Here is a 24,342-nt window from a genome sequence, read left to right as displayed (position 1 = left end):
CTGTCTCTGGTTTAACAGTTTCTGCATCATTTTTGTGTTCCTGGCTGTTTGGTTGTTTCATATCTGTAGGGAAAATTTTAGAGGGTTTTGTAATTATTTTGTTATAACCAACAATACTTACTCAGTTCTTATCGATTACCAGGGAAAAATGTAGAGTCAGAAGTTTATAATAGCATTACATGTTGTACTAAATTCTGGATACTACTTCAACTGGATTCTTATCGGTTGGTATTTGGTAATATTCATTGAGATTGGATTTGGTAAATTTGTGGTTTCAATAATTTATCTAATAGAATTTTAGCATAGAACAAGTACTCAAAAGCATTCAAGTTCTGCTGACAATTATATAGTAATTTTTTTGTTGAATGTTGATTGTTTGGTTATATATTTAAGTAGTATAAGCAAATTTTGAAAATAAAGCAGTTAGACAGTGTACATATTTGATATTGTTATTCATGGGTTAGGATTAGGTGACTTAATGGTAGGAAAGTCGCCATGATAGAGATAGGAGCCTAGAAATGGTGTTAGTTGATCATATGCATAACTGATTTAAGTTTTAATGCTTATTCAGACATTAATACTTTTGGATACATGATACATTGATACATCTATACCTCAAGTAATAGTCAAAAAAAAGTTAAATATCATTTTGGTCCTATAAAATTTCAAAATTTTGCTTTTGGTGGCATGTTTTAGTCCCTAGAATTTTTTTTATGCACGTAGTTTTAGTTCTTATTATTTTTCAAAATTTTAAAAGTCGTTGATTATATTTAAGCTTATAATTTTTTGAATACTATTAAAAGTTCTTTTACAAAATTTAGCATTTTTTCAAAAGAGAAGAATTAAATATGAGTTTTTTAAATTTCAAAAAGATAAAGATAAAAGTAACAAAAATCTCGAATTATAAATAAAATTTCAAAAGTCCTTTTTTTAGGAACTTTTTAGAATGTTCTAAATATGTATGCAAAATAATCATTTAAAGATACATATTTGTTTAACAGCAGGAACTCAAACTACATGCATAATAATTTTGTAGGAATCAAAAATATATTTTTTTGAACAAGGGGATCAAAAATATATTTAACCCGTAAAATATCAAGATAGATCCGTCGAGAAAATATACCAAAATCCCATTTGATATTTTAATGATAACAAACTCAAAGAAGTCGTATTATGATTCTGATGTGTTATGCAATATTTTTATTAAAGTGGACATAAACTCGAATCAAAATAAAAAAAAAAGCCCTAAAGCATCCTCCAAATTATTTATTTATTTTTGAACAAGTCCTCCAAATTATTTAAATGTCCGTGATTATTAATTTATATTTATATTTTCATGTTTCATGTTGTTTTTAATTAATTTTGACTTGAGCACACATGCTTAACTAATTTTATATATGTGATTTGGTTACACTACAAGAAATTTGAAATATTAGAGGTTATTGGAATTTTATTGTCTTTATTATGTATTTGAAATTATAGTCGTATTGAATTATGTATTATTTAAATAAGAGTCATTTTATTTATTTATATTTTCATATCTCTTCGAGGTTTATTCAATATATCTTAGTATTAGAAATATCAACTATTAATTTCTAGAGCATTAATATAGAATGTTATTTCTAATACTAAATTACATTGACTAAAGTTTATAAGAGATATGAAAATCTCTTATATTCTAAGCTTTGGTCCAAAAAAAAGTTTTACCCTAATTTCATTTTCCATCTCTTTTTTCATGTGGTCCCCTCACCCCTTCTTCTAATTTCAACCATTTAAACTAAATAAATTCTGTCCATCCATTTTTAATTTATTACCTCCACCATTATTTAATTTTTACAACACATCATTATAAAACATATATAATAAAAATCTTTTATTATCTCTCTTTTTTTACAAAAATACTATCTCAAAAATATTTCTCTTATCTCTTATATTCTAAGTTTGGTCCAAAAAGCAATCTTTACCCTAATTTCATTTTCCCTCTAATTTTTCACGTGGTTCCCTCACCTCTTCTTCTAATCTCAACCATTTAAACTAAATAAATTTTGTCCATCTATTTTTAATTTATTACCTCTACCATTATTTGATTTTTACAACACATCATTATAAAACATATATAATAAAAATCTTTTATTATCTTTTTTTTTTACAACAAATACTATCTCAAAAATATATTTCTTCTCTTATATTATAAGCTTGTATACACAAGCAAACCCTAAACCTAATTTGTTTTCCCTCCACTTTTATATTGCAGTTTTTTATTAAAAAAATACAAATTTGTCTAGACTAGGATTCAAATACGCAACCCTTCATTACAATACAACACTTCAACCACTATGGCAAATAGACTAATTGTGATTAAAATTATGTTCACAAAGTGTTAAGTACCATCAATTTTCATAGGAAACATTTCATACGACAATTAAGCACCATCAATTTTCATTGCACAATTTAAACAATTAAAAACCGATAATTAGAAATATAGCAAATTATCAAATCTCTTATCTCTTATATTCTAAGCTTATTCCGATACGCTAACCCTAAACCTAATCCTTTTCCCCCTCATTTTCCCTCTCATTTTAACCCTAATTTAATTCAAATAAAATGTTAAAAAATACCTCAACAAGAATCAAACCCATGACCTTTAAGATTTACTTGGTGAATTTGCCACTAGGTTACATGAATCAATCTCATATAATTTGGTAATCCACATGTAATAAATATGAAATCAATGCTTAATTTTGTTTAAATAGAAATCAACCCCGTTTTTTTATACAACTCCAATTTTTTTTATGTAATACACATTCAATTTCTTTTTATACAATTTTTTTTTTGTTTAAATAGAATTCAATTACTTTCTTTCCTCTCATTTTTTCTCCCGGTTTTTACATTAATCAATTTTCCATTGAATTTTTTGCAATATTCAGTTCCAAATTAATTTAAATAAGATGCGTTATAGATTTGCATTTGAGTTATATCTCTTATATATTATAAGCTTGCTAACATAAGCTAACCCTAAACCTAATTTTTTTCCCTCTCATTTTTCCTATCTTTTTATTGTGGCTTTATATTTAAAAAAATAAAATTTTGTGAACAATAAAAATCGAATCTACATTAGCTTAACCAAGGTCCTGGGTTCGATATCTGGTTTGGGAATGCAGCCGTGTTAAAACTCTTAGGGAGAGTTTGTCACCCATTTGGGTCCCACAAGGCTCGAGGGATTAGTCTCTGCAATTGCACGCAGAGGATACCCAGTTTACAAAAAAAAATTGAATCTGCATTTGCTTACAATAAAGTCTTTCAACCACTAGGGTATGTGCTTCAATCGTGATAAAAGTTAGGAATTCTAATATGTTAACCCTGTTTTTCAATAAATTTGAACGGCAACATCCGTTATCTCTTATATTATAAGCTTGCTAACATAAGCTAACCGTAAACCAATTATAAAAAAAAATTGGGATATGACGAAATGTGTATATAATTTTTACTTGGACGATTACAAAAATATATTTATGCAATTTTTTTAATTTTTTTTTACAAAACATGTCTCATTTTTTTTTCTTCGTTGCCACTATTCTTTTATGCCAAAAAAATCATAATTCAATATAAGATCACAATGTGAACTTTTAATATTTAATCAAAATTTAAAATAAAGAGTAAAGACAATCTGTTAAACATATTAAGATATATCTTTCGTCGCCGGTGTTTTCACATGATCAGTTGTTTGTTGCAACTTCAAAAGTTACTTCTAGAGAATGATTAAAGATTCTGATTATCGACAAATACGGTGAAGATGTGAATACAATTTCTATTGTAGTTTGTAAGGAAATATTTTGTAATATATCATAATTTTCGTTGTATGAAAATTTATCCAAATTTATGATTAATGTTACTCCAATTTTTCATATACCATGCACGGGTCGGAAGTTCAGTATAAATAAACTAGATGTCCTTTATTCGAATAATATATAATGCACAACCACAAAATTTCAAATACACGAGAAAGATAGCAAAACTCCAATAACCCTAAGATTTAGTCTTAAACAAATCATATACTTAAGCCTATATACTCTAATTAGAATTAATTAAATAAAAACATGAAACATTACATGAAAATATAAATTAATAATTAAGGGCATTTAAGCTGGGTTTAAGCCCTCAAATAAAAATAACTCGGAGGGTGCATATATATCCTCCTAATGTTGATACAGTCATAAATAAATTGTTATCTGTCACGGGGTCCACCTCAAAACAACGACATCATGCAATTCACTGAGCTTCCTGTAACACCAACTTGCGTGAGCTCCATTCTCCGTTGATGCGATGAATAAGGCTCAACTTGAATTTTTCAAGAAGGCTGTGGAGGAGCTTAAGAAATTATTGCTCAACATATGATAAACTGTAGTTTAGGGAGATCCTACCTAAACCTTATAATTTTTTGTTGGAAATGTTCATCCTCTAACATGTTTCTCCATCATCAACCAAATCCTCAACAAGGTCAAATGTTTTCGATACAATTGTATCGAAATTGTATCGAAAACATTTGACCTTGTTGAGGATTTGGTTGATGATGGAGAAACATGTTAGAAGATGAATGGTTTCCAACAAAAAATGGTAAGGTTTGGGTAGGAACACCCTAAACTACAAGTCTATCGTATGTTGAGCAATGATTTCTCAATCTTTTGGGACTTAAACTTTTCCTTCCGTTCGACATGGCTGAAAAACAATAAGAGAAATGGGAGAACCAAAGGGTGTATGTCATTTTAGATTAAGAAATTACACATTGGAATGAGGTACAAAGGGGTAATTTTATAGTCGAAATTTGTGTGTAGATTCTCAGTCATACTGGGACGTGGCATATCGCTCGCGGTTCTCTTTTTTAGAATGTTGCACTTTTTTCTACATTAGAATATTTTCTGAATCGGGTGATTTTCTTAAAATCTTATTTTTCATAGTTTATATGGTATGTAATTCAACGTAAGAAAAATTAATGTATCCAGTCGATATTATAGATCAAATACATTAATTGTTGAATGATTCGAAAAAATAACTTTTGATTATAATAAGTATCAGATGAAGTAGTTATTTGTGTCACTAATTGATACTCCCTCTAGTCTTAAATATAAGTAAATTTCAAAACGTATTTAGTCTAAATTTGAGCCAAATACATCTTGACTTTTGCTTATATTTAAGACCCCGGGAGTACTAATTTTGATCTCTTCTTCAACTATTTAAAATATAAATTGAATATGGTTGTAACTTTTTAAAAATAGTATTATTATTATTATTATTATTATTATTATCATTTTTGTTAATTATAAAATATTATAATTTAAAAAGTAAAAACATACTTTTTTAAATAAATAAATTATTTAAAGTAACAATTATCTTTATTTTATTTATTTTAATAAAAAAGACATTTTTAATTTATTACATTACATAAAATATTATTATTATGAAATATATTAAATGAACACCTAAAATAAAATATATTTTTTGTTAATTATAAAATATTATAATTTAAAAATTAAAAACATACTTTTTTAAATAAATTAATTTGTTAAAGTAATTATATTTAATTTATTACATTACATGTATGAAAAATAGTTTATTTATTTTTGTAAATATTAAATATAATTTCCCACCTAATTTTTTTTATATATAAATATTTATGCTATATATTAATTTCCCGTTGAACATTAATATACCTAGCTTGCTTAGTCAAAAATTATACTACCTTTTTTATTTTAAGGAACAAAAAATTATACTACCTAGTTTCTACGTTGTCTAGTGCGGGTACAGTACCGATATCCGTATCGGGTACCGATACGGGGTTCGGCATTTTTAGAAAAACTAATGTATGTGTATGGACATAAATTAAGGTACGAGTATGTACCCGATACTCGTACGGGTATGTAACCGATACTGGTACTCTCCCTCAAATTGAGTATCCGTCCATCGTAGCCTAGCTTGTTAGTTTAAATCTTTCCACTTCAGAGCTAACTTGTTTTCAAAGGCAACAACCGTCAACGGTGTTGCACGTTTGGGCCAGATGATTCTACCCTATAAGTTGTGCTTGCAAAAGCTTCCACTCCTGCCATAGTCTTCTTCTGGAATGGTTATTGCAAGCCTATCCCCTTTAGCACAAGCCCGGGGTAGCTGCGACATAAGCTTGAATCCTCCTCTTGATTGTTTTTTATTTATTTATTTTATTTAAATAAGTGATATTCACATATTTATTAGGTTTTATTCGAGTTTCTCCTTGTGCGATTTTTTCATTTGATGTTGTTTTAATCCCGTCTTAATACAAAGGTTTTGTCTTGATTTCCTGTCTTAGTACGGTGTTTGTCCCGTCTTGGTACGGTGTTTGTTTTTTCAAATTTGCAGGTTTGTTTCGATCCAAATTCAATGCAGATTCAATGATTTTCGTATCATCAACGTTGCGGATCCGAATATATAATTATTCCAGACATTTAAATTTTGTCATATCAATTGTAGGCTTTGTCATAGACATTAGACCGTTTTATGCTATTAATTCGGATGTTGTGAGCCTGTTTGCAGATTCATCCTTATTAGTTTTTAACGAAATTGAATATGTAATGATTTCGATCGGTGTATTTCCTATGAATTTGAATGAATGAATATTGTTGTTTTTGAGTAAAAAAAAAAGTGGACAATAATTATAAATTTGTGAATTAGTTATAAAACGAGTCGTTTGAACTAAGTAATGAGTTACTTGGTTTACTTGTCTTCAAAAGATTCTTTAAATTTGTATTTGCATCTTATGTACTCTATCGATTATTGGAATGAACGAATATCTTTGCTTTTTAGCAACAAAAAAAAAAATTCTTTGAATTGCTCAGATACTTTCCTACACGACTACATATATGCTAATGTAAAATATATATATATTTTTTCCATTATCTCCATTTTTCGAACTTATTAGGTTAAAACTGTGAAACACTGACACTTATCGGTGTTCCGGTATCAGACACACATCAGTATTTTTTGAACTTATTAGGTCAAAACTGTGAAACACTGACACTTATCGGTGTTCCGGTATCAGACATACATCAGTATCCGACACCGACACAACATTGACTCATATAATTACATTGAAATGTATATATTTTTTTAAATTACTATCAGTGTCGGCATGTTTGTGTCGTATTCGACATCATTGTTAATTGATTAAATAGCAATAAACTGGAAATACAATAAAAGATATATTGACAAATACTTTTAATCTAGTTACAAGTGAGATGTAAACAAAATAGAAACTTTTGCTTCAGAGGTGGTGGTTTAGGTTTAGGTGATGGAAGCATAGATAGTGATGCAATCAAGCGAGCAACTGAAATTGCAAAGACGAAATTGATTTGCGCCTAGAGACAACGCGACAATAGAGGTGGGAATAGGTCAGACCGACCTACAGGGACCTATGGCCTAGTCTATAGGCTTAAGTTAGATGTGCCTATTTCTTTAAATATAGAAGGTCAAGATTTTTTTATAAGTCTATTTAGTTAAATAGGCCAGGCTGCAGGTAGGGTTGGGAACATGCCAGGCCTTGATAGGCTTGAGTCTGGCCTACGATTTTTCTTCAGGCCTGAGCCTGACCTACAACTTATCAAATGTTATTTATTTTGGCCTGACCTGAGCCTTTTTAAAGCCTGGCCTGACCTTGTAGTGTATATATTAGTCTGTGTTACATAAAAGTCTCTATATAGTCTTTTTAAATAAGCTAAACAGGCCTTAAAAGCCTATTTCACATTTAAATTTTTATAATTTCTTCAACATTAAGAAAAAACTGATAAAATGATTAGCACAATAATTAAAAGTTAATAAAATAACAAATATGATTAAATAATAATATATTTTTTCTTTGACAAAAAAAATATAAATAATAATAATTAAATATAAACAGGCCGGCCTATCAGGCTTCGTAGGCTTTTTTAGAAGCATGAGTCTGGCCTATTTATGTAAACATGCTTTTTTCAAAGCCTAAGCCTGACATTTTTAATAAACAGGACAGACCAGGCTTACACAGACCAAGCCGAAGGCGCCTGTAGGCCGCCTGACCTATTCCCAACCCTAGCTGCAGGCCATTAAAAAAGTTTTTTAGCCTACTAGGCCGACTTATTTAAGTTAAACGGTTAAAGTAAGCGGTTGTCATGTTTTCTTTCTTTGAGCATATAATTGATTTTTTTTAGCATAATTAATTTTTATTTATACTAGTAGGTGTGTACAAAAAATTGGACCCCCTAAAACAATGGCTTCAAGCCATGGCACCCATGGCCATAGCTCAGGGCAGGGCCTAATAAACATACATGTCTAATAGACAACAATCATGCTAGATTACCCATTTGGATTGACTTATTTTAGAGTTTATGTGAAACAACTTATGCAAATAAATATGCATTATTATAAGTTTTTTGTAACGACCCAAATTTATTATTCGCTATTTAAGTGTTTAGTTAATTGTCAAGGTGAATTTTAATTAAGTTAGTGGCAAATAGTTAGTTATTGAGAAACATTAGTTAATGAGCGAGTTATGAGGCGTTTGTGAGAGTTGTGAGCTTTGACTGGGCCATGTTATTGGGATTTGTCCCGTTGGGCCTAGGTCACAAAGTTTGGGAGAGATAGAAATACCTAAGTTAGAGAGAGAGAAATTCATTTCTCACAAAACATGAAGAAGGTAGAGAGAAGAGAGAGCTTGAAGAGATCTAGGGAAAGAGAGAAAGAGCTAGAGATCAAAGAGGAAAGCTCGAGAATCATTGATATAAGGTAAGAGAGTTAGATTACGCATTCTTGAGTGATTATGGAGAGGGAAGGATGTCGAATCCTCCATTCCCAAACTCTCTACACTCATTTTCTTAATACTATTTGATATTCTTATCAAATAGTATGAACGAATTTGTGGGGTTTAATGAGGGAATTTGTAGATGTTTGATCAAGAAATGCGTCTTTATGAGTTTTGAGTAAAATATGTAAATAGCATACTTTATGATATGCTTTGATGTGGATCTATGAATCAATTTGTCCTTTCATGTTTATATATGTGTTATATACGTGAAAACAACATCTTTTGGGATTTGGAACATGAAATATGGGATTTTTGGGTGATTTTATGTTCAAACCCATAGCAGAGAAACCCGTGACAAGGTGAGCTCGCTTAGCGAGCCTTGTAGTGAGAATTCATGTTCTTGGTTGCTTGCTAAGCGAGAGAGGTTTCGCTGCTTCTCGTCGTAGCGAGGAAGCCCCTGACTTCTGGTCACTGATTGGTCGCTAGCCGTTGTTGGGCGAGCATAGCAAACCAAAACCTTATTTGTTGATGTTTCTAAGTGCAATTATAGGTTTATAACGTTGATTAATTGTATTGTTGATGATTTGTTGATGATTGTTGATGATGTATGATAAATATAAATAACGAATATTAAAATTTTGTTTATCTTAATGATGACAGATGTTGGATAGCGTTCCGCATCATAAATGACGAGTGTAATGCTAATTGTGTGTGAATGAATTCATGAAAAACATACATGCATTCATGAGTTGATGTAGGATATTTGATATTCCAATAAAGAGGTATATTAGATTATATTTATCCGATAAAGAAGGATATTAGAGGTGAGATACTCTAATAAAGACGATGATACCACATGCATTAGATATGTCTAGGGTGACATAACATGAGTTGTGGCATTAGATGCATTAAGATTATGTGTACATTACGTGATAATTGGTATGTGACACATATTTGGATAATTGATGAATTCATGAAAAACATACATGCATTCATGAGTTAGATGTTTATTAACTCTATATGATACTTCTATGTGTTGATGCTTCATAATCTTATAAATTGAACTAAGATTGAGAATGTATGCTTGTGAGATATATATGCATGATAATGATTATGAATTGAAGCGTGATGAATTGTCTATTCTTGTTAGAATTGGTTGAGACTGATGATGTATATTTGTGAGTTAGAATATGCATGATGATATAATGAAGTGTTAAGTATATTTCTTACACTCAGGGTTGAGACTTATTGATTATGTTTTCTAACTCTTTGTTTTGTGTTATGTGTTGGACCTTTAGGGGTCCAGATTCACAGGATATGTGGTTATCAACGTCAAGTTGTCGGTGAAGCTCCGCTCTGATTGTGATACGGGGAAAATGGTTGTATTTAATATAGAGTCTTTCATGATTTATTTTATTTAATTTGGAAAATGTATCTTTACATTAGTATTATTTTTTGGAAGAATAATGTAATACCTTGAACCGTTACTCTTTGAGTTAAATTGTGATTTTCCGTTGCGTATTTTGAAAAAGATTTTCTAAAGGCAGATTTATTTAAATAATGGGTTTGAGTGTTACACTTTTCAAGGTTTTTTTATGAAAAAACAACTTATAAAGATACAATTTTTGTTAGTAAAAACTTATGAATTAACATAAAACTTTATTTATTTGCATAAGTTATTTTCATAAACCAAAAAATAAGCCAAATCCAAACAGGCCCCATAGTCGAACTCATAATTATTATCTTCGGACTTTTCTATAAAAAATTATTAATTTTTTAAGTTCATTGAATAAGTAATGTATTTAGTTTCTAATACATACCAGATACATCAAATATGAAATAAACCTAAAGAGTGAGTTGCTTCTTATAAAAAGGATCAGAGATAGTCATTGTTAGTACTCTTAGGTGCATGCGTCACAAAAAGTACTTTAAGGCCCTTAATTGTAATTTTGTCAGTAATTTTAGTCTCTGTCATTAATTTTTAATGTATCTGGTCCACCAATGACATCATAATTTTTTTATAATTTGAACTGTTCGATATTTTTGTCAAAATGTAACCATTGGATCTTGCATGTTTATTAGATCTAATGGTGAACCATCCATCATCCACTTCTTCTTCATCATCATCATAAACCTTCATCACATAAACCTAAAAAAAAACCAGATCTCAAAATTCAGAGTTTGCAAATCCAAATCCTTCATTATCATCTTAAAAGAAACTCAGATCCCTAAATCCAGAGTTTGTAAATACATATCTCATCATCATCATCAAAACAATAAATAACTGTTTATTTGATATGGCAAAATGAAACCCAGATTCAATAACTATTAAAGCAGAGATTAATATTTAATTTATTTGATATGATAGGACAATTTATTATTTTATTTGAGGATCCATACATTACATTATAAATAATTTAATCCTCATCATCATCACCCATGTCCTGAATTCTATCAGCCAGGACCTGAGTTAGGAAATTGAAAAGGCTGTTTATATCAAGGTAGTCTGCTGCGCGGATGAGGTGCTTCAAAGTAACATTACTCATTCCATTCACGAAATCAACTTCAAATTTCTCCTTAGCCTCCTTGGTCACTATAGCAGCTTCTTCTTGATACTTACAATATTCAATGATCATAGCAAGATGTTCGCCGAGGACATTCGGCAGAGGTATTGTCACAATGTCATCAAATCCATCGATCAAATTCATCAGCATTTGCATCTTCATTACAATGCTTGCTTCTACTTCAAAAATAAAGCCGTCACATGATTTTAGGGAGATCATCTTTGATGATGATGATGATGCTTTTTCTTTTGACATAGTTATCATAGGGAGAAGGAGTAACAAAACGAACGAGAGAAAGGGCATACTGTGATACAGAATCAATCAACTAACTTTGACTCAGCCCAAGAATAAGCGTTGCTTTTATAGACAACCAGACACGGAAAAAGGGTTGGATATATTGTTGCTAATAATTTTTTTTTTTAAAATTTTTTTTTTGGTATACTCCATCCGTCAAAAAATATAAACAAAAATGAGTCAAATTTTTTTGATGTATTTGGTTCAAAATTTAGTCCAAATACATTTATTTTTATTGACCAAATTTTGTTTATATTTTGGGACAGAGAGAGTAATTATTATTCCCCCCATTCCAAAATAAATGACATAATTTTGACTTAGTGTACTATTCATATAATCTACTTTGACCATATTTTTATACTAATATATACATGCAAATATTAGCATATGAGATGTTTGATTTGTCTCAATGAGTATTTTCAAAATATACAACTTTTATAATTTGTTTTTGGTCAAGTAGCCTAGTGGCTAGAAAATCTACCTTAAAGTTCAAGTTGAGTGTCCCGGGTTCGAACCCGGGCTCCTACACATATAGTGCGAGGTCCCTACCAACCGAGCTAAGCTCACAGGAATCAACTTTTATAATTTTTAATAATACATAACTAAATGTGCATTGGCAAACATAGATATGGTCAAACATGTAATTTATTTTGGGACGGAGGGAGTATTACTCTCTCTTCTGTCCCTAATTTTATTCCTTTTAGGCTTGAAAACAGAGGGAAAGAGGGTGAATGAATACCAAAAAAGAAAATTAAGTATTATCTCTGTTCTAAAATAAATGATCTACTTTGACCATATTTTTCTACTAATATATACTCTCCCCTCTAGTCCTTAATATAAGGAAAAATTAACTTTTTAGATACATTGAAAGATTAATGTATCTTTACAACAATATAGACTAAATACATCAACATTTTAATGAATCTAAAAAGAGATTTTTTATTTTTTTTATATTAAGGATCAGAGGGAGTATATGCCAATATTAGCAAATCAGATATTTTTTGATTTGTCTCGATAAATATTTTCAAAATATACAACTTTTATAATTTTTAATAATACATAACTAAAGATATTAACAATCAAAGATGTGCATTGGCAAACATAAATGTGGTCAAACAAATCATATATTTTGGGACAGAGGAAGTAATTAATAGTGAGGTGAAGAATACACACTACATTTATAGACAATAAGACACGACAAATGACCACAACTATCTTCGAGGTGAAAATGGTCACTTTTTAAATTAAAATATGGGAATGTGAGCAATTTTTCTTAATTAAAGTGACACTAATGACCACAACTATCTTCGAGGAAATTTTAACTCAGCAACTTGAGGCTACAAGGCTAAACTTTTACCTATGAGTTAGCACCTCAAGTGTAATTAATGGTCACTTTGGTTTTTCCTTTTCTTACTAAATAGCAGAGCTGAAGAAGAAAATAAGCACAATCACAATACAAGAATATAATGTGAAAACTCCAAAATTTGAGAAAAAATCACGACCGTTGGCTAAACTGACAAGCAGAAAATTATTACTATGTGATTTTTTTTACAACACATAGACTTCTCTCACTCTCAAACCATTACCCCAGTACAAACACCCTCTCACGAACCAAATATTTAAACTAAACCAGATATAAGTTTAAAGTTCTACCGACCGATACATCTAAAAACAAAGAATCTAGCTCTAATATATAACCAAAGGAGAATGTCTAAATAATATGACGTGGAGGAAGTCATAATATAGTCACAAGTAACACATTTATAGAGTGCATTTGATTCGTAAAATAGTAACCTACTGACTAGAACATAATTTTTATATTCGAAAATAATAAGGATATTTTTCATATTTTTTTATAGTTGTATTATGGACAAAAAATTGTCATGTCGTTTACTAAAGGACAAAATTTCTTATTTTTGTCATGTCCCTTACTACATATTTTGTCCAATCTCATAACCAGGATCTAAAACAAAATGCACTAATATGGTCCGTTGATTTACAAAATGCAAGTATCGGACAAAATAACACATGACAAAGTTTAGGGTATTGAACAAATTTTGTGTTGAACAATATTTGGTGAAAAAAATAATATTATTTTTGTATTTTAGACAAATTGTGTAGTTATCCCGTGATTCAATGTTGGTCAAGAATTTCAGTTTTTATCTAATCCCAGAAATAATTTTAAAATCAAATACAATACAGTTGAATTTGTTTTGTTCCATCCCTTATTTTTTAAGGGATAAAAACATACCCATAAACTTTGAGGGTTAAAATTAGTAAGAAGCAATAATAGAACACATTCAAAAGATAGTATGAATGAATGACTAATTACCCTTCAAGGTTAATATTACTTCTTCCTATAACACACTCCAATAAAAATTAGATACATCATCCACTTTTATAATTCATTTTACTTGCAACCGGTTAAACAAGTTTTTTTAATTTATCTTTTTCCAATAAAAAAAGGTGCTCTTTCATTAGCAGTTAGCACTGTGCACCATCTCTTTCACCCATCTCTTTCACAAGTTCATTTGGGTTCCATTTTTATTGCATGTTTTTCCAGATCTGTTTCTAAATTGAGTATCATTTTTGTTTTAATTCAGTATCATTTTTATTTCAATTTGGGTTCCATTTTTGTTGCATCTGTTTTCCAGACCTATACATAAAAGATCTCAAAATCATTTTTAAATTAGGATCGTGTGGTTTTCTATAACAATTGTTTTTAAATTAGGATCGTGCGATTTTCCAGATTTATGCATAAAAAATCTCAAAACTCAAAATCGTTTTCTATAACAATCCTATTTCAATTTTTGTTCTCAACATTTTGTATCAAAAGCAAACAATTGGTATATGGAACATGTTTGTATCAAAAAACAATTGCTGTCTGAAACTTCAAAAGACGGTCTCAACGAAGAAGATGAATGAATAGCCAAAATCCAAATATTAAGAAAATAAAAATAAAAAAATGGCTACACACTTACACTCTATAAAGATGAAACCGGTTGCAAGTAATAGGAATTAAAAAAGTGGATGATGTATCTTATTATTATTGGGGTGTGTCGAAGAAATGTGACCCTAATACTCATTTTTTTATATTATAAATATGACTTTATTCCCAACCATTATAATTATGACATTTCGTTTTTTGTTTTAATCCCATAAGTTTTTATTTGAATTTAATCTTTGTAAATTCAAAAATTGTTGCTTTTTAGTCCTGGCGCCATACTTGGCGCAGTAAACTGCTGTTTTGGACTAAAAACAACAATTTTTAAATTTGCAGTATACTGAATCCAAACAAAAACACTTATAGGGAATAAAACCATAAAACATTATAATTGTAGGTACTACGATCATATTTAATCTTTAAATCCATGTACTCTCTCAGCACCAACAAGAAGGATGTTGTTTTCCAAATGACAAGTCATTTAACACTGCTACCAACCATATATTTTAGCTCAATTTGTATAGCAGCTAGCACCTGGACACAATTATGACTATGAAACAAATAAATTAATTTGAGTTCTGTTAAATGAAGATATGCTGACACAGCCTGACAGTCATAACAGTTTTGTCTCCTTGATTTCACATTCCATTACTTGATGATTAATATTTCCACAATGCAGAAGACTTTGGTTAATCTCTTTATCTATATAGAGATTGATTTCAATAACCATGAGATGTATGTAGTGCAGGTTTGGAGGGTGATCACTAACAGCCACGTCATTCAATCCAGCACAAAGTCAGGATACCTGCATAACAAGATTTATTGTCACAGTAAAGAAAAACCTCAACGCCAAATCAGACAGTGAAAACAGCAATATAGTAGTCTACTTTAACGTCATGTTGCAAACAGAGAAGTAAATAAAGTAGTTTAGCCACAAATATTAGAAAAAAACTTTTGATGCTTAGTAGAATCCAGAAACTTTTGTTCTATAATGAATAGAGTCCAGATTTAGGGTGTAATACTTGCCATTTGTTCTATAATGAATTTACCTTGGCTTTTGCTTTACTGAGGGCTCGTTTGGCCTAACTTTTTTTAGAGCTTATGCAAACAGCTTATGCAATTTTTATATATTATTATAAGTTTATTAAGATAGTTTATGATAAAATAGCTTATAAAATTACAATTTTCACTAGTGTGAACTTATAAAATAGCATAAAACCTTTGCTAAGCTCTAAAAAAGGCCGGGCCAAACGAGCCCTAGTTTATCAAGTAGCTTAGATTCTACTTTAGGGTTAATTTTTATTTTGATTAGTTACTCTCTTGATTTGTTTTCCCATTTGGTTATAATTAATACTCCCTCTGGTCTTTATTATAAAAGTTTACTTATAGGTTCATAGAATGTTAGATGTATCTAGTCTAATATGGACTAGATTCATCAAACATTCTTTTTTTTTTGTACATAGATTCATCAAACATTCTATGAATCTAAAAAATAAACTTTTTCATATAATAAGGACAAGAGGGAGTAGTAGTTTATGAATAGAGGTCAAAATATCTTTATTTTCTTTCTCGTCCGTCATTTTTTATCTAAAAGCCTAAAATTTCAACATAGTCTCCTATCAGAGCCAACATCTAACCTATTCCATCAATGTTCCATTGATGAGTTCCCTGAAGCTTATAACTCGATTATAATCATGTCATTATATACTTATTTTCTTTTTGTCCACCGTGCACAAATTTCAGCCAGCTTTTTCAACTGTGTTTCATCTCCAGTTTTCATCTCCATCAATGATTAGTCTCCTCTAATCATTGCGCCGCCTACCATCACCGGAAGATTTTTCCAACGAATTATCTTACCAAAGCCACAATTAACACACTTGCATCATAGCTGATCTGCACATTCCTAAAACTTCATCCCGAATCGGCAAGCCACAGATTCATATGTGATGTTTCTTCAAGTGTCATATTTTCCCATGCATCTCAGTTCATAGCAGCAAAGTCCAACTACATCTCAGTTCACAACCTCGCCACCTGGTTCGCCGCTCTAGGCACTACCCAGATCTGCCCTGATTTCTTCAATAGTATTTTTTATGGGTTTTTCATTTTTGAAATCCATATCCACCCACTTTTTTGGGTTGGAGATTGGGTGGGTTTGACCGGGTCGACCGGATTTGCCCAATCCATATACACCCCTATTCAATACTTCCTCTTGTCATAATTATAAGAGATTAATTTTGTCCCATATATAAGAAAAAGTTGCAACTAAGGTATATTTATGGTCAAAGGTATTTCTTTACCCTTATTTATATGTTTGTATTTTAATATCAGTGAGTGCATTCAATGAGCTTTACTGGTTTGGATGTTTTTTTTATTTTGTCTCTTATAATTGTGACCATAGGGAGTATGATATATGGTCGGACGTTGTCCTATGGACCTGGGCTGTTTCTGCATCCCCAAGTTGCCAAAGTTCCCCTTTCTCATATTGGTCTGTCTTTGGCAATTTTGGGGCGACACACCATGTTCCTTAAACAACCCTTATTCAGTACTGTTTCTTTCTCCTCTAACCTGACATACAACTTCTGAAAACTTCTGCGACCCATTCTGCAATCTTGTCAAAAATGAAGCTTGCCCTTATGCATATCGAAGATACAGCCTGGCCTCACAACATTCAGAGAAATCAAACTAGTCCTACAGCTATCCTAGATTCAGCCTAGTCCCATGGCAATGCCAAAGAATCAGAGTGGCCCCAAAGTTGCCAAAGGATTCTTGGCCCTGAAGCAGTTAGAGAAAAATGTATCTTACCATAATCATTATAATATCAAACTATAATCATATTATAAAAGACATTATTTTCTTTGTCTTCCCTCCTCATTTATCTAAAACACTAACTGAACATATTCATTTCTATTATAATCCCAAATCTATAATTGTAACTCATGAAAGTGAAAATCAATATCCCATTACAGTCAATCCTATAAAGAAACATTAAGGCTATATTAGCCATTAATATGAGATTGATGTTCACCAAGTGGAAAGTACCTAAGGTTAATGTTCACCAATAATCCCTGCAAGAGCATAGCCCATTTTTAAAATGGTGGAACCTTTTAGCATCACGGATGATGAGTTCTCTACCCACAAGGTCAGAAATAATCTTCAGTGCAGTATGACAATCACCACAAACACGGAGATTCTTAATTATTCTAATAGAAGAACGAGCAGAACTGTTAAGGAGACCATAAGCAACGGCAAGTCTCTCACTGTGGGCAAGGAGAGCATCTTCTTTGCCCTCTTGGTCAATATCATGCAATACAAATCTCGTCTCTGGAATATAACCAGCTTCTTTCATTTGGACCCTCAAACCTCTAAGCAAAGCATATATTTTGTCATTTTCTGGATGGGAAGTATCTCCTGCTCGATATTCATGGATTCGACTCCGAACTTCTAGAAGATTCTTGCTTTTGTTCGGCTCCTTGTTTTTTATTAAGTCTGAAGTTTCTCCAAGTAAAAGGCCAGCTTTTGATTTCTCATTCAAACGAGAAGGATCCAACTTTTCAACTAGTTCAGCACAACGATCCCCCAACTCGGTGTTTCCATGAACTCTGGAACTATTCATCAAAGTCTCCCAGACCTCTACACTTGGTTCCAATGGTATCTTTTCAATGAATTCCAAGGCTTCATCAAGATGCCCAATACTGCCAATCATGTCAACTAGACTGACATAATGCGCCATAGTTGGTACAATGCCATAGTCCCTGGTCATGGATTCAAAGTGCAGCATTCCCTCATCAGTATCTCCCAACACGCTGCATGCAGTAAAAACCCCAATAAACATTTGGCCATCGGGTTTCAGTCCCGATTTTTTGAATTGAGTAAATATATCAATTGAATCTTCCGCAAACCCATTCTTAGCAAGTTGTGTTATCATAGTATACCACGTAGTCAAATCATACTCAGGCATGTTCTTGAACACATTGACTGCATCATCTACAGACCCACATTCAAAATACATCTCCAATATTCTATTGCATGTGCTGACTTTGAGAGGTGACAAATGCTGCAAAGCATGTTTGTGTACAACTTTTGCCTCATTAAGAGACTTATCCTTCCCACATTGGTGCATTAATTGTAAACAACGATTCAAATCCACATGAATATGAAGCTTTTCCAACACTTGCAAAACTTCAACTGCTTCCTTCACTTTACCTTCCACGCAAAAACCATCTAGCTCCTCAAGTGTACCTCTATATGGACTATCATTAGATGCATCAATGGACTCACCATCTGGTGGATATCGACCATTTAGATTATGTTGAGATTGTCCATAAGCAGAGTTTTGAGTATTCAAATTTGGTGCTTGCTGAAAACGACCGATGTTTTGAGTATTCAAATTTGGTGCCTGCTGAAAACGACCGATGTTTTGAGTATTCAAATTTGGTGCCTGCTGAAAACGACCGATGTTTTGAGTATTCATATTTGGTGCCTGCTGAAAATGACCGATGTTTTGATTAAGGTTCTCTTTCTGATTTCCCCGATATTCTAAAGGCCTAGGTGAACTATATGAATTGGGAAACTTCATCTTTTCTCCAGATTCTAGTGTCCAATTATGTCCCTCAAGAGAACCATTAGGATGCATCCCAAAGCCCCTTGAATTATCAACACTTAACCCAACTTTATGTTGCGTTTGGAAGTTTCTTTGACCAAATTCCCCCCCTCTGACATTTCCATTATGCTCCGCCAAATTATTTTGAAATACATTCTGGCTGATATTTACATTTCCTCCACCCACTGTTTGACCAGCTCCATAAGAAACTTGGTCTGAACTAGGATGATTATTACGAAAAGATCCACTTGCATTTTGCTGATAAAAGCCAGCTTGATTTTGCTTGTAACCTAAAGAACCATCTGATTGGTAATCACCAGAAAATTGATAATCCCACCTTTCAGCAGCAGTGGACATAGCCCTTAACGTATTGCGGCCTTTGATACAATTCGCAACATTGTGCGAACAACATCCATTGCACAACCTCAAAAGAGAACTAACAGTAGCTATTGAGGATTTCTTTAAAGACAACATTAGTGACTTAGCATAATCTGAGGAAAGACAAATTGGAAAAAAAAAAAAAGTCAGTGCACTTTGTCAATGAAAGTATCAGGTTTCAGCAAAATTCGACGACCACATAAAGGAAGAGTCGACTAAAACAAAAATCCCATTTTGATAATCACATAAAAAGTAAAAATGCTACAGCAAGATTTTCAGATTGTACCATAAAAGGACTAGTTCACACCCATTACGACTAAAAATTGGTAAAAGAAGACAGAAAACAAAATAGAAGAACATTCTGAATTTCAATTCTACGGTTTCTACTCTGCCAATTGCTTTCTTCATATAATGATGCATGCATATACTAACCAGTATAACATGCTGGTTGGCCCATGTGAAAAGCTACATCATTTGATTTTTGTCTTCTATAAATTACTTATTGTTGTAAGGTGAAATAATAATTTTAATATTAAACTTTTGAGTAACAATTAAATGAAAATATTTCCTCATATACACTCATAACGAAGAAAATAAAATGACTAATTAGAGAAAGTATTGTGGTGTATAAGCAAGAGAATGTACATACATACTCAAATAAAAATACTCCATCACTATCCAATTGCATAACAGATGGAATCAGTCGAATATGTAAAATAGGCTTCTACTTACAATGAGAGGAAAATAGCCTATGAAGCACCGACACAACACCGATACAGATAATAATTCAAAAAAGAAGGAAAAATTGAATGTGATTACATTTGTCGGTCCCGTGTTGGTGTCCAAATCTATCATGTATTGGACACCGAACACAACTTTAATATGAAATGCCGATGCCAGTCAATCACAGATAGCGTAAAATAGCATATTGTTAAAATTCCGCTACACAATAGTGCTATAGTGCCACTATTTGACACCATGTTATACCAAATAGAGTACCACCGAACAATAGTGATTTGTCCAAACTCCGCTACGTTATAGTGGTACAACGCCACTATAGCTACTACTGCATACTACTTAACAACACTGATACCAATTACCGCGTAGAACATAACCTTGTAAAATATACAGCCCTAGTGATTGAGTTCTCATGTCGTAGCAGATAATAGTTATATACATAAATTATAAATAAACAGATTTCAGCCCCGTTTACTTTGAGGAAACGTTTTCTATTTTCATTTCTTAAAATTTGTGTTAACTTTACTTACTAACAAGAAGATACTAGACCCTATATGTGAACTGTGTGCATTTTTTGAGAGCAATAAAAACACCGAAAGATTGTTTTCAGTATTTTCAAAAAATGCATAATCTCTAACTACCATTCCATGATCTATCCATCACATTTTTCATTTTAAAAGCCTCGCATCTTCTTAGTTTTTATTGTACTTTTGAAAACTCGCTCACATCTTATTAGCAAAGACATATTTTAAAAAATGAAAACAAAAAATGTTTTCACAAATCAACCAGTCATAAGCACACAACATACAACAAAACACACAAGCAAGTCTCCATTTACCTGGAATGATTCTTCAACTTACAAGTTATAACTACCAAATACAACCAAAATCAAAACAAGGTTTAAGAAATAAGTACTTATTCACATGAAAATGTCTAGGTTCAATATATAACATCCAAAAAACAAAGAAAGACGAGAGAAACAGAGTTAAATCTATGTTGTCAACGGTGCCACTTTAACGCACAATTGGGAATCGTGGAGCAGAGAGGATATCTGCCGCCACACAATTCTCTTTTGCAGGGGAGGCTATCGCGGTGGCAATCGCTTGCATAAGGACAAAATAAAAAAAGAAATAAGAAAACCTTGACGACTTAGTCGCTGTTTCTGGCGGCCAATGACGAATTAAGGCGGCATTTTCTGGCTGTTGAGTTCAGTGCTGCTATTCGAACTTGTTTCTAATACAAAGATACAAAGTTCTTTTTGGATGTGGATCCTCTCAATCTCTTTTTACCTCAATCTCTCTCAACATTAATTTATAGCCATTAGATTTATCCAATGAAGGAAAGATAAAACATCATTTACTAAAAGAAATACACCTTAACAAAATGAAACAGTTGGTGAAAACAAATCACACCTAAAATTGTGTGCTTTCTAATTTGATATGGCTCTTTCTTCTTCACTTCTTTTTCTCTACCTCGTTTCATTTTTAATAAAAGAAACTACTGTGAAGATAACTTTGAATGTGAGAAACAAAATTTGTATATCACCGATCTTTTGGAAAAACAAAGAGAAAGCATTGAAATCGAAGAGGCTACAAAATTTGTATCTCCATCTCTATACTGAATTGCACAATTATTTGCATAAAATCGGTATTTTAATTTCCATATACGAAATATTGAATTGCACAAGTTTATGTAGAGAAATTTTTTTCACTTTTGTTCGGGTGTGCTTAATTTTAATAGTTTTGTTTTTATCGGTGTTAGATTAATTAAATGGCTAGGAGTAATGATTGAGAGGGATTGAGATAAAAACTGATTGAGAGACCCAAATCCGTTCACTTTTATGGGAGTAAACAGTCAATTTAGTCCCTAAACTATCACTCTCTCACCAATCTAGTCCCTAAACTATTAAAAGCAACTAAAAGGTCCCTAAATTATATTCACATCCAACAATTTCATCCTTCAGTTAACTTTTCCCTTAAAATACTTCAATTTAGTCCTTAAACTAGCTTGAAAAACAACAAAATAGTCCTTAAACTATCGTAAAAAACAACAAAATAGCTCCTCGCTATACCTAAAAAAAGAACAAAAGCAAATCCTTGGCCAAACCACCCACCATCAATGCACTTAAGCAACAGACAAATAGCATGGATCAAACTCCACAACAAGACAGAGTCACATAGCTGGAGAAGAACCAAAGTAAACACTTAGTTGAATTTGAAAGATTGTGCTTCATAGAATTTGAAAGATTGTGCTAGCAACACACACAGAGTCACATACAATCATTATGTTCCATATCTATATAAGTCAAATTTGAAAGATAACACATTAAACATTTCTCCCAAATAAAAACAAAATCAAACCCAATTTCAAAGATAAGACATTAAACAAACAATTGGTGTGCAGAACACAGAAAAGCTTCCTAATAACACAATCCATCAAACTCAAAGTCTCTGAAATATAAAATGGGAACAAAAAGAGTGAAAGATGCAACAAAATGCGAATGAAATGCATTGAAAAAAGTGTAGTAGTGAAAGAGTAAAATTGTGATTTAACCTGGTTTTTGCGGCGGAGAAAAAGGTGGTTGACGGCGAGCAAGGTGTTTCTCTGTCGAAGCATATGTATGGAGATGCTGAGTTTAGTAGTTTTAGATTTTAATTTTAATATTTTTTTTCCCGTAATTAATTGTTTATTTATTTTTGTGAATTTGTGAAATGATGATGGGTCATGGGCCTATAAAGATGGCGGATTAGGCTTTGAATTATGCGTTCTTCTTTTAGCGCCCCCTTCTGTTTCTCAAGCTTCCCTTACAATGACCAAAATACTCCATCGCTATTTAGGTAGTGAACTAAGTTCGCTGATTATATAGCGAATGATAGTTTTTTTTTTATCCAACACCAATAGGGGTGGGCATGGTTCGGTTTTGGAAGAAAACCGAACCGAACTGAACCAAACTATTTTTAAAATTTATAGTAACTGAACCGAACTATTAAAGTGGTTCGATTTTATGGTTTTGAACCAAACCATTAAACCAAACTGATAACCATGAACCGAACCAAATTGTTTCAGTTCGGTTTTAAAACCGTTAGTTATGGTTCAGTTTTTTTTTGTTTGGTTCGGTTTAGTTTGGCGGTTTGGTTTGGTTTTTGGGTTTTTTGCCCACCCCTAAACACTAACCTCTACAACCTTCACGCCGTCAGATGAAACAACTCACTGGGTAGCAAACAATCTTCACCCAGTTCGCATTTTAAAAAGCAAATTTCTTCACTATATAACATGAGCCCCACCACCTTCCCCCTCAATTCATTAATATATGTTGTTGATATGTTGAAACTTGGTTGATAAGTTATTGATTCTATTGTTTATATATGTTATGCATGTTTGATTCTATTATTTTGGAAGAAAACCGAACCGGATTGAACCGAACTGTTAAAGTGGTTCGGTTTTATGATTTTGAACCAAACCATAACTAATTTTTCACTAAAAATAATTGAACCATTAAACCAAACTGATAACCATGAACCGAACCGAACTGTTTCAGTTCAATTTTAAAACCCTTAGTTATGGTTCAGTTTTTTTTGTTTGGTTCAGTTTAGTTTGGTTGTTCGGTTTGGTTTTTGGGTTTTTTTGCCCACCCTTAAACACTAACCTCTACAACCTTCACGCAGTCAGATGAAACAACACACTGGGTAGCAAACAATCTTCACCCGGTTCGCATTTTAAAAAGCAAACTTCTTCACTATATAACATGAGCCCCACCACCTTCCCCCTCAATTCATTAATATATGTTGTTGATATGTTGAAACTTGGTTGATATGTTATTGATTCTATTGTTTATATATGTTATGCATGTTTGTTTAATTATTGTAATTTTATATATTGTGCAGATATGGATAGTTTAACTAAATTAGTGAAGCGTGTGAGTGGGAATAGAGGACCTTCGGCCATCGCCTCTTCTAAGATATAAAGGGAGGAAAAGCGTCTGCCTAAGCCTCAACATCACTGTTGGCGCCAAATTAAGCCTTTG

General features: G+C 31.9%; 2 protein-coding genes across 3 annotated transcripts; both read right to left on the bottom strand.

Annotated features, from left to right (window-relative positions):
* Nucleotides 1–11,217: 11,217 nt before the first annotated feature.
* Nucleotides 11,218–11,619, bottom strand: LOC123896395 (SKP1-like protein 1A). Its single transcript, XM_045946787.1, has one exon. It carries the CDS (start codon nt 11,617–11,619, stop codon nt 11,218–11,220), a length of 402 nt encoding a protein of 133 aa, XP_045802743.1.
* Nucleotides 11,620–15,011: 3,392 nt separating this feature from the next.
* LOC123893911 (pentatricopeptide repeat-containing protein At4g32450, mitochondrial-like) lies at nt 15,012–22,977 on the bottom strand. Of its 2 annotated transcripts, XM_045943739.1 has the most exons (4): nt 22,872–22,977; nt 18,975–19,693; nt 17,640–18,932; nt 15,012–15,407 (listed from the first exon to the last, which is right to left on the bottom strand). In XM_045943739.1, exons 2-3 carry the CDS (start codon nt 19,674–19,676, stop codon nt 17,655–17,657), a joined length of 1,980 nt encoding a protein of 659 aa, XP_045799695.1. In that variant the 5' UTR covers nt 19,677–19,693; nt 22,872–22,977; the 3' UTR covers nt 15,012–15,407; nt 17,640–17,654. The 2 variants fall into 2 exon arrangements, with proteins under 2 accessions (XP_045799695.1, XP_045799694.1); XM_045943738.1 differs by having other exon boundaries at nt 17,640–19,693.
* Nucleotides 22,978–24,342: the final 1,365 nt, after the last annotated feature.

This window comes from Trifolium pratense, linkage group LG7 (genome assembly GCF_020283565.1).
Source record: "Trifolium pratense cultivar HEN17-A07 linkage group LG7, ARS_RC_1.1, whole genome shotgun sequence".
In the NCBI taxonomy this organism is placed as follows: Eukaryota; Viridiplantae; Streptophyta; class Magnoliopsida; order Fabales; family Fabaceae; genus Trifolium; species Trifolium pratense.
The sequence above is the reverse complement of the archived record's forward strand: the minus strand, read 5'-3'. Positions and strand labels throughout refer to the sequence as shown.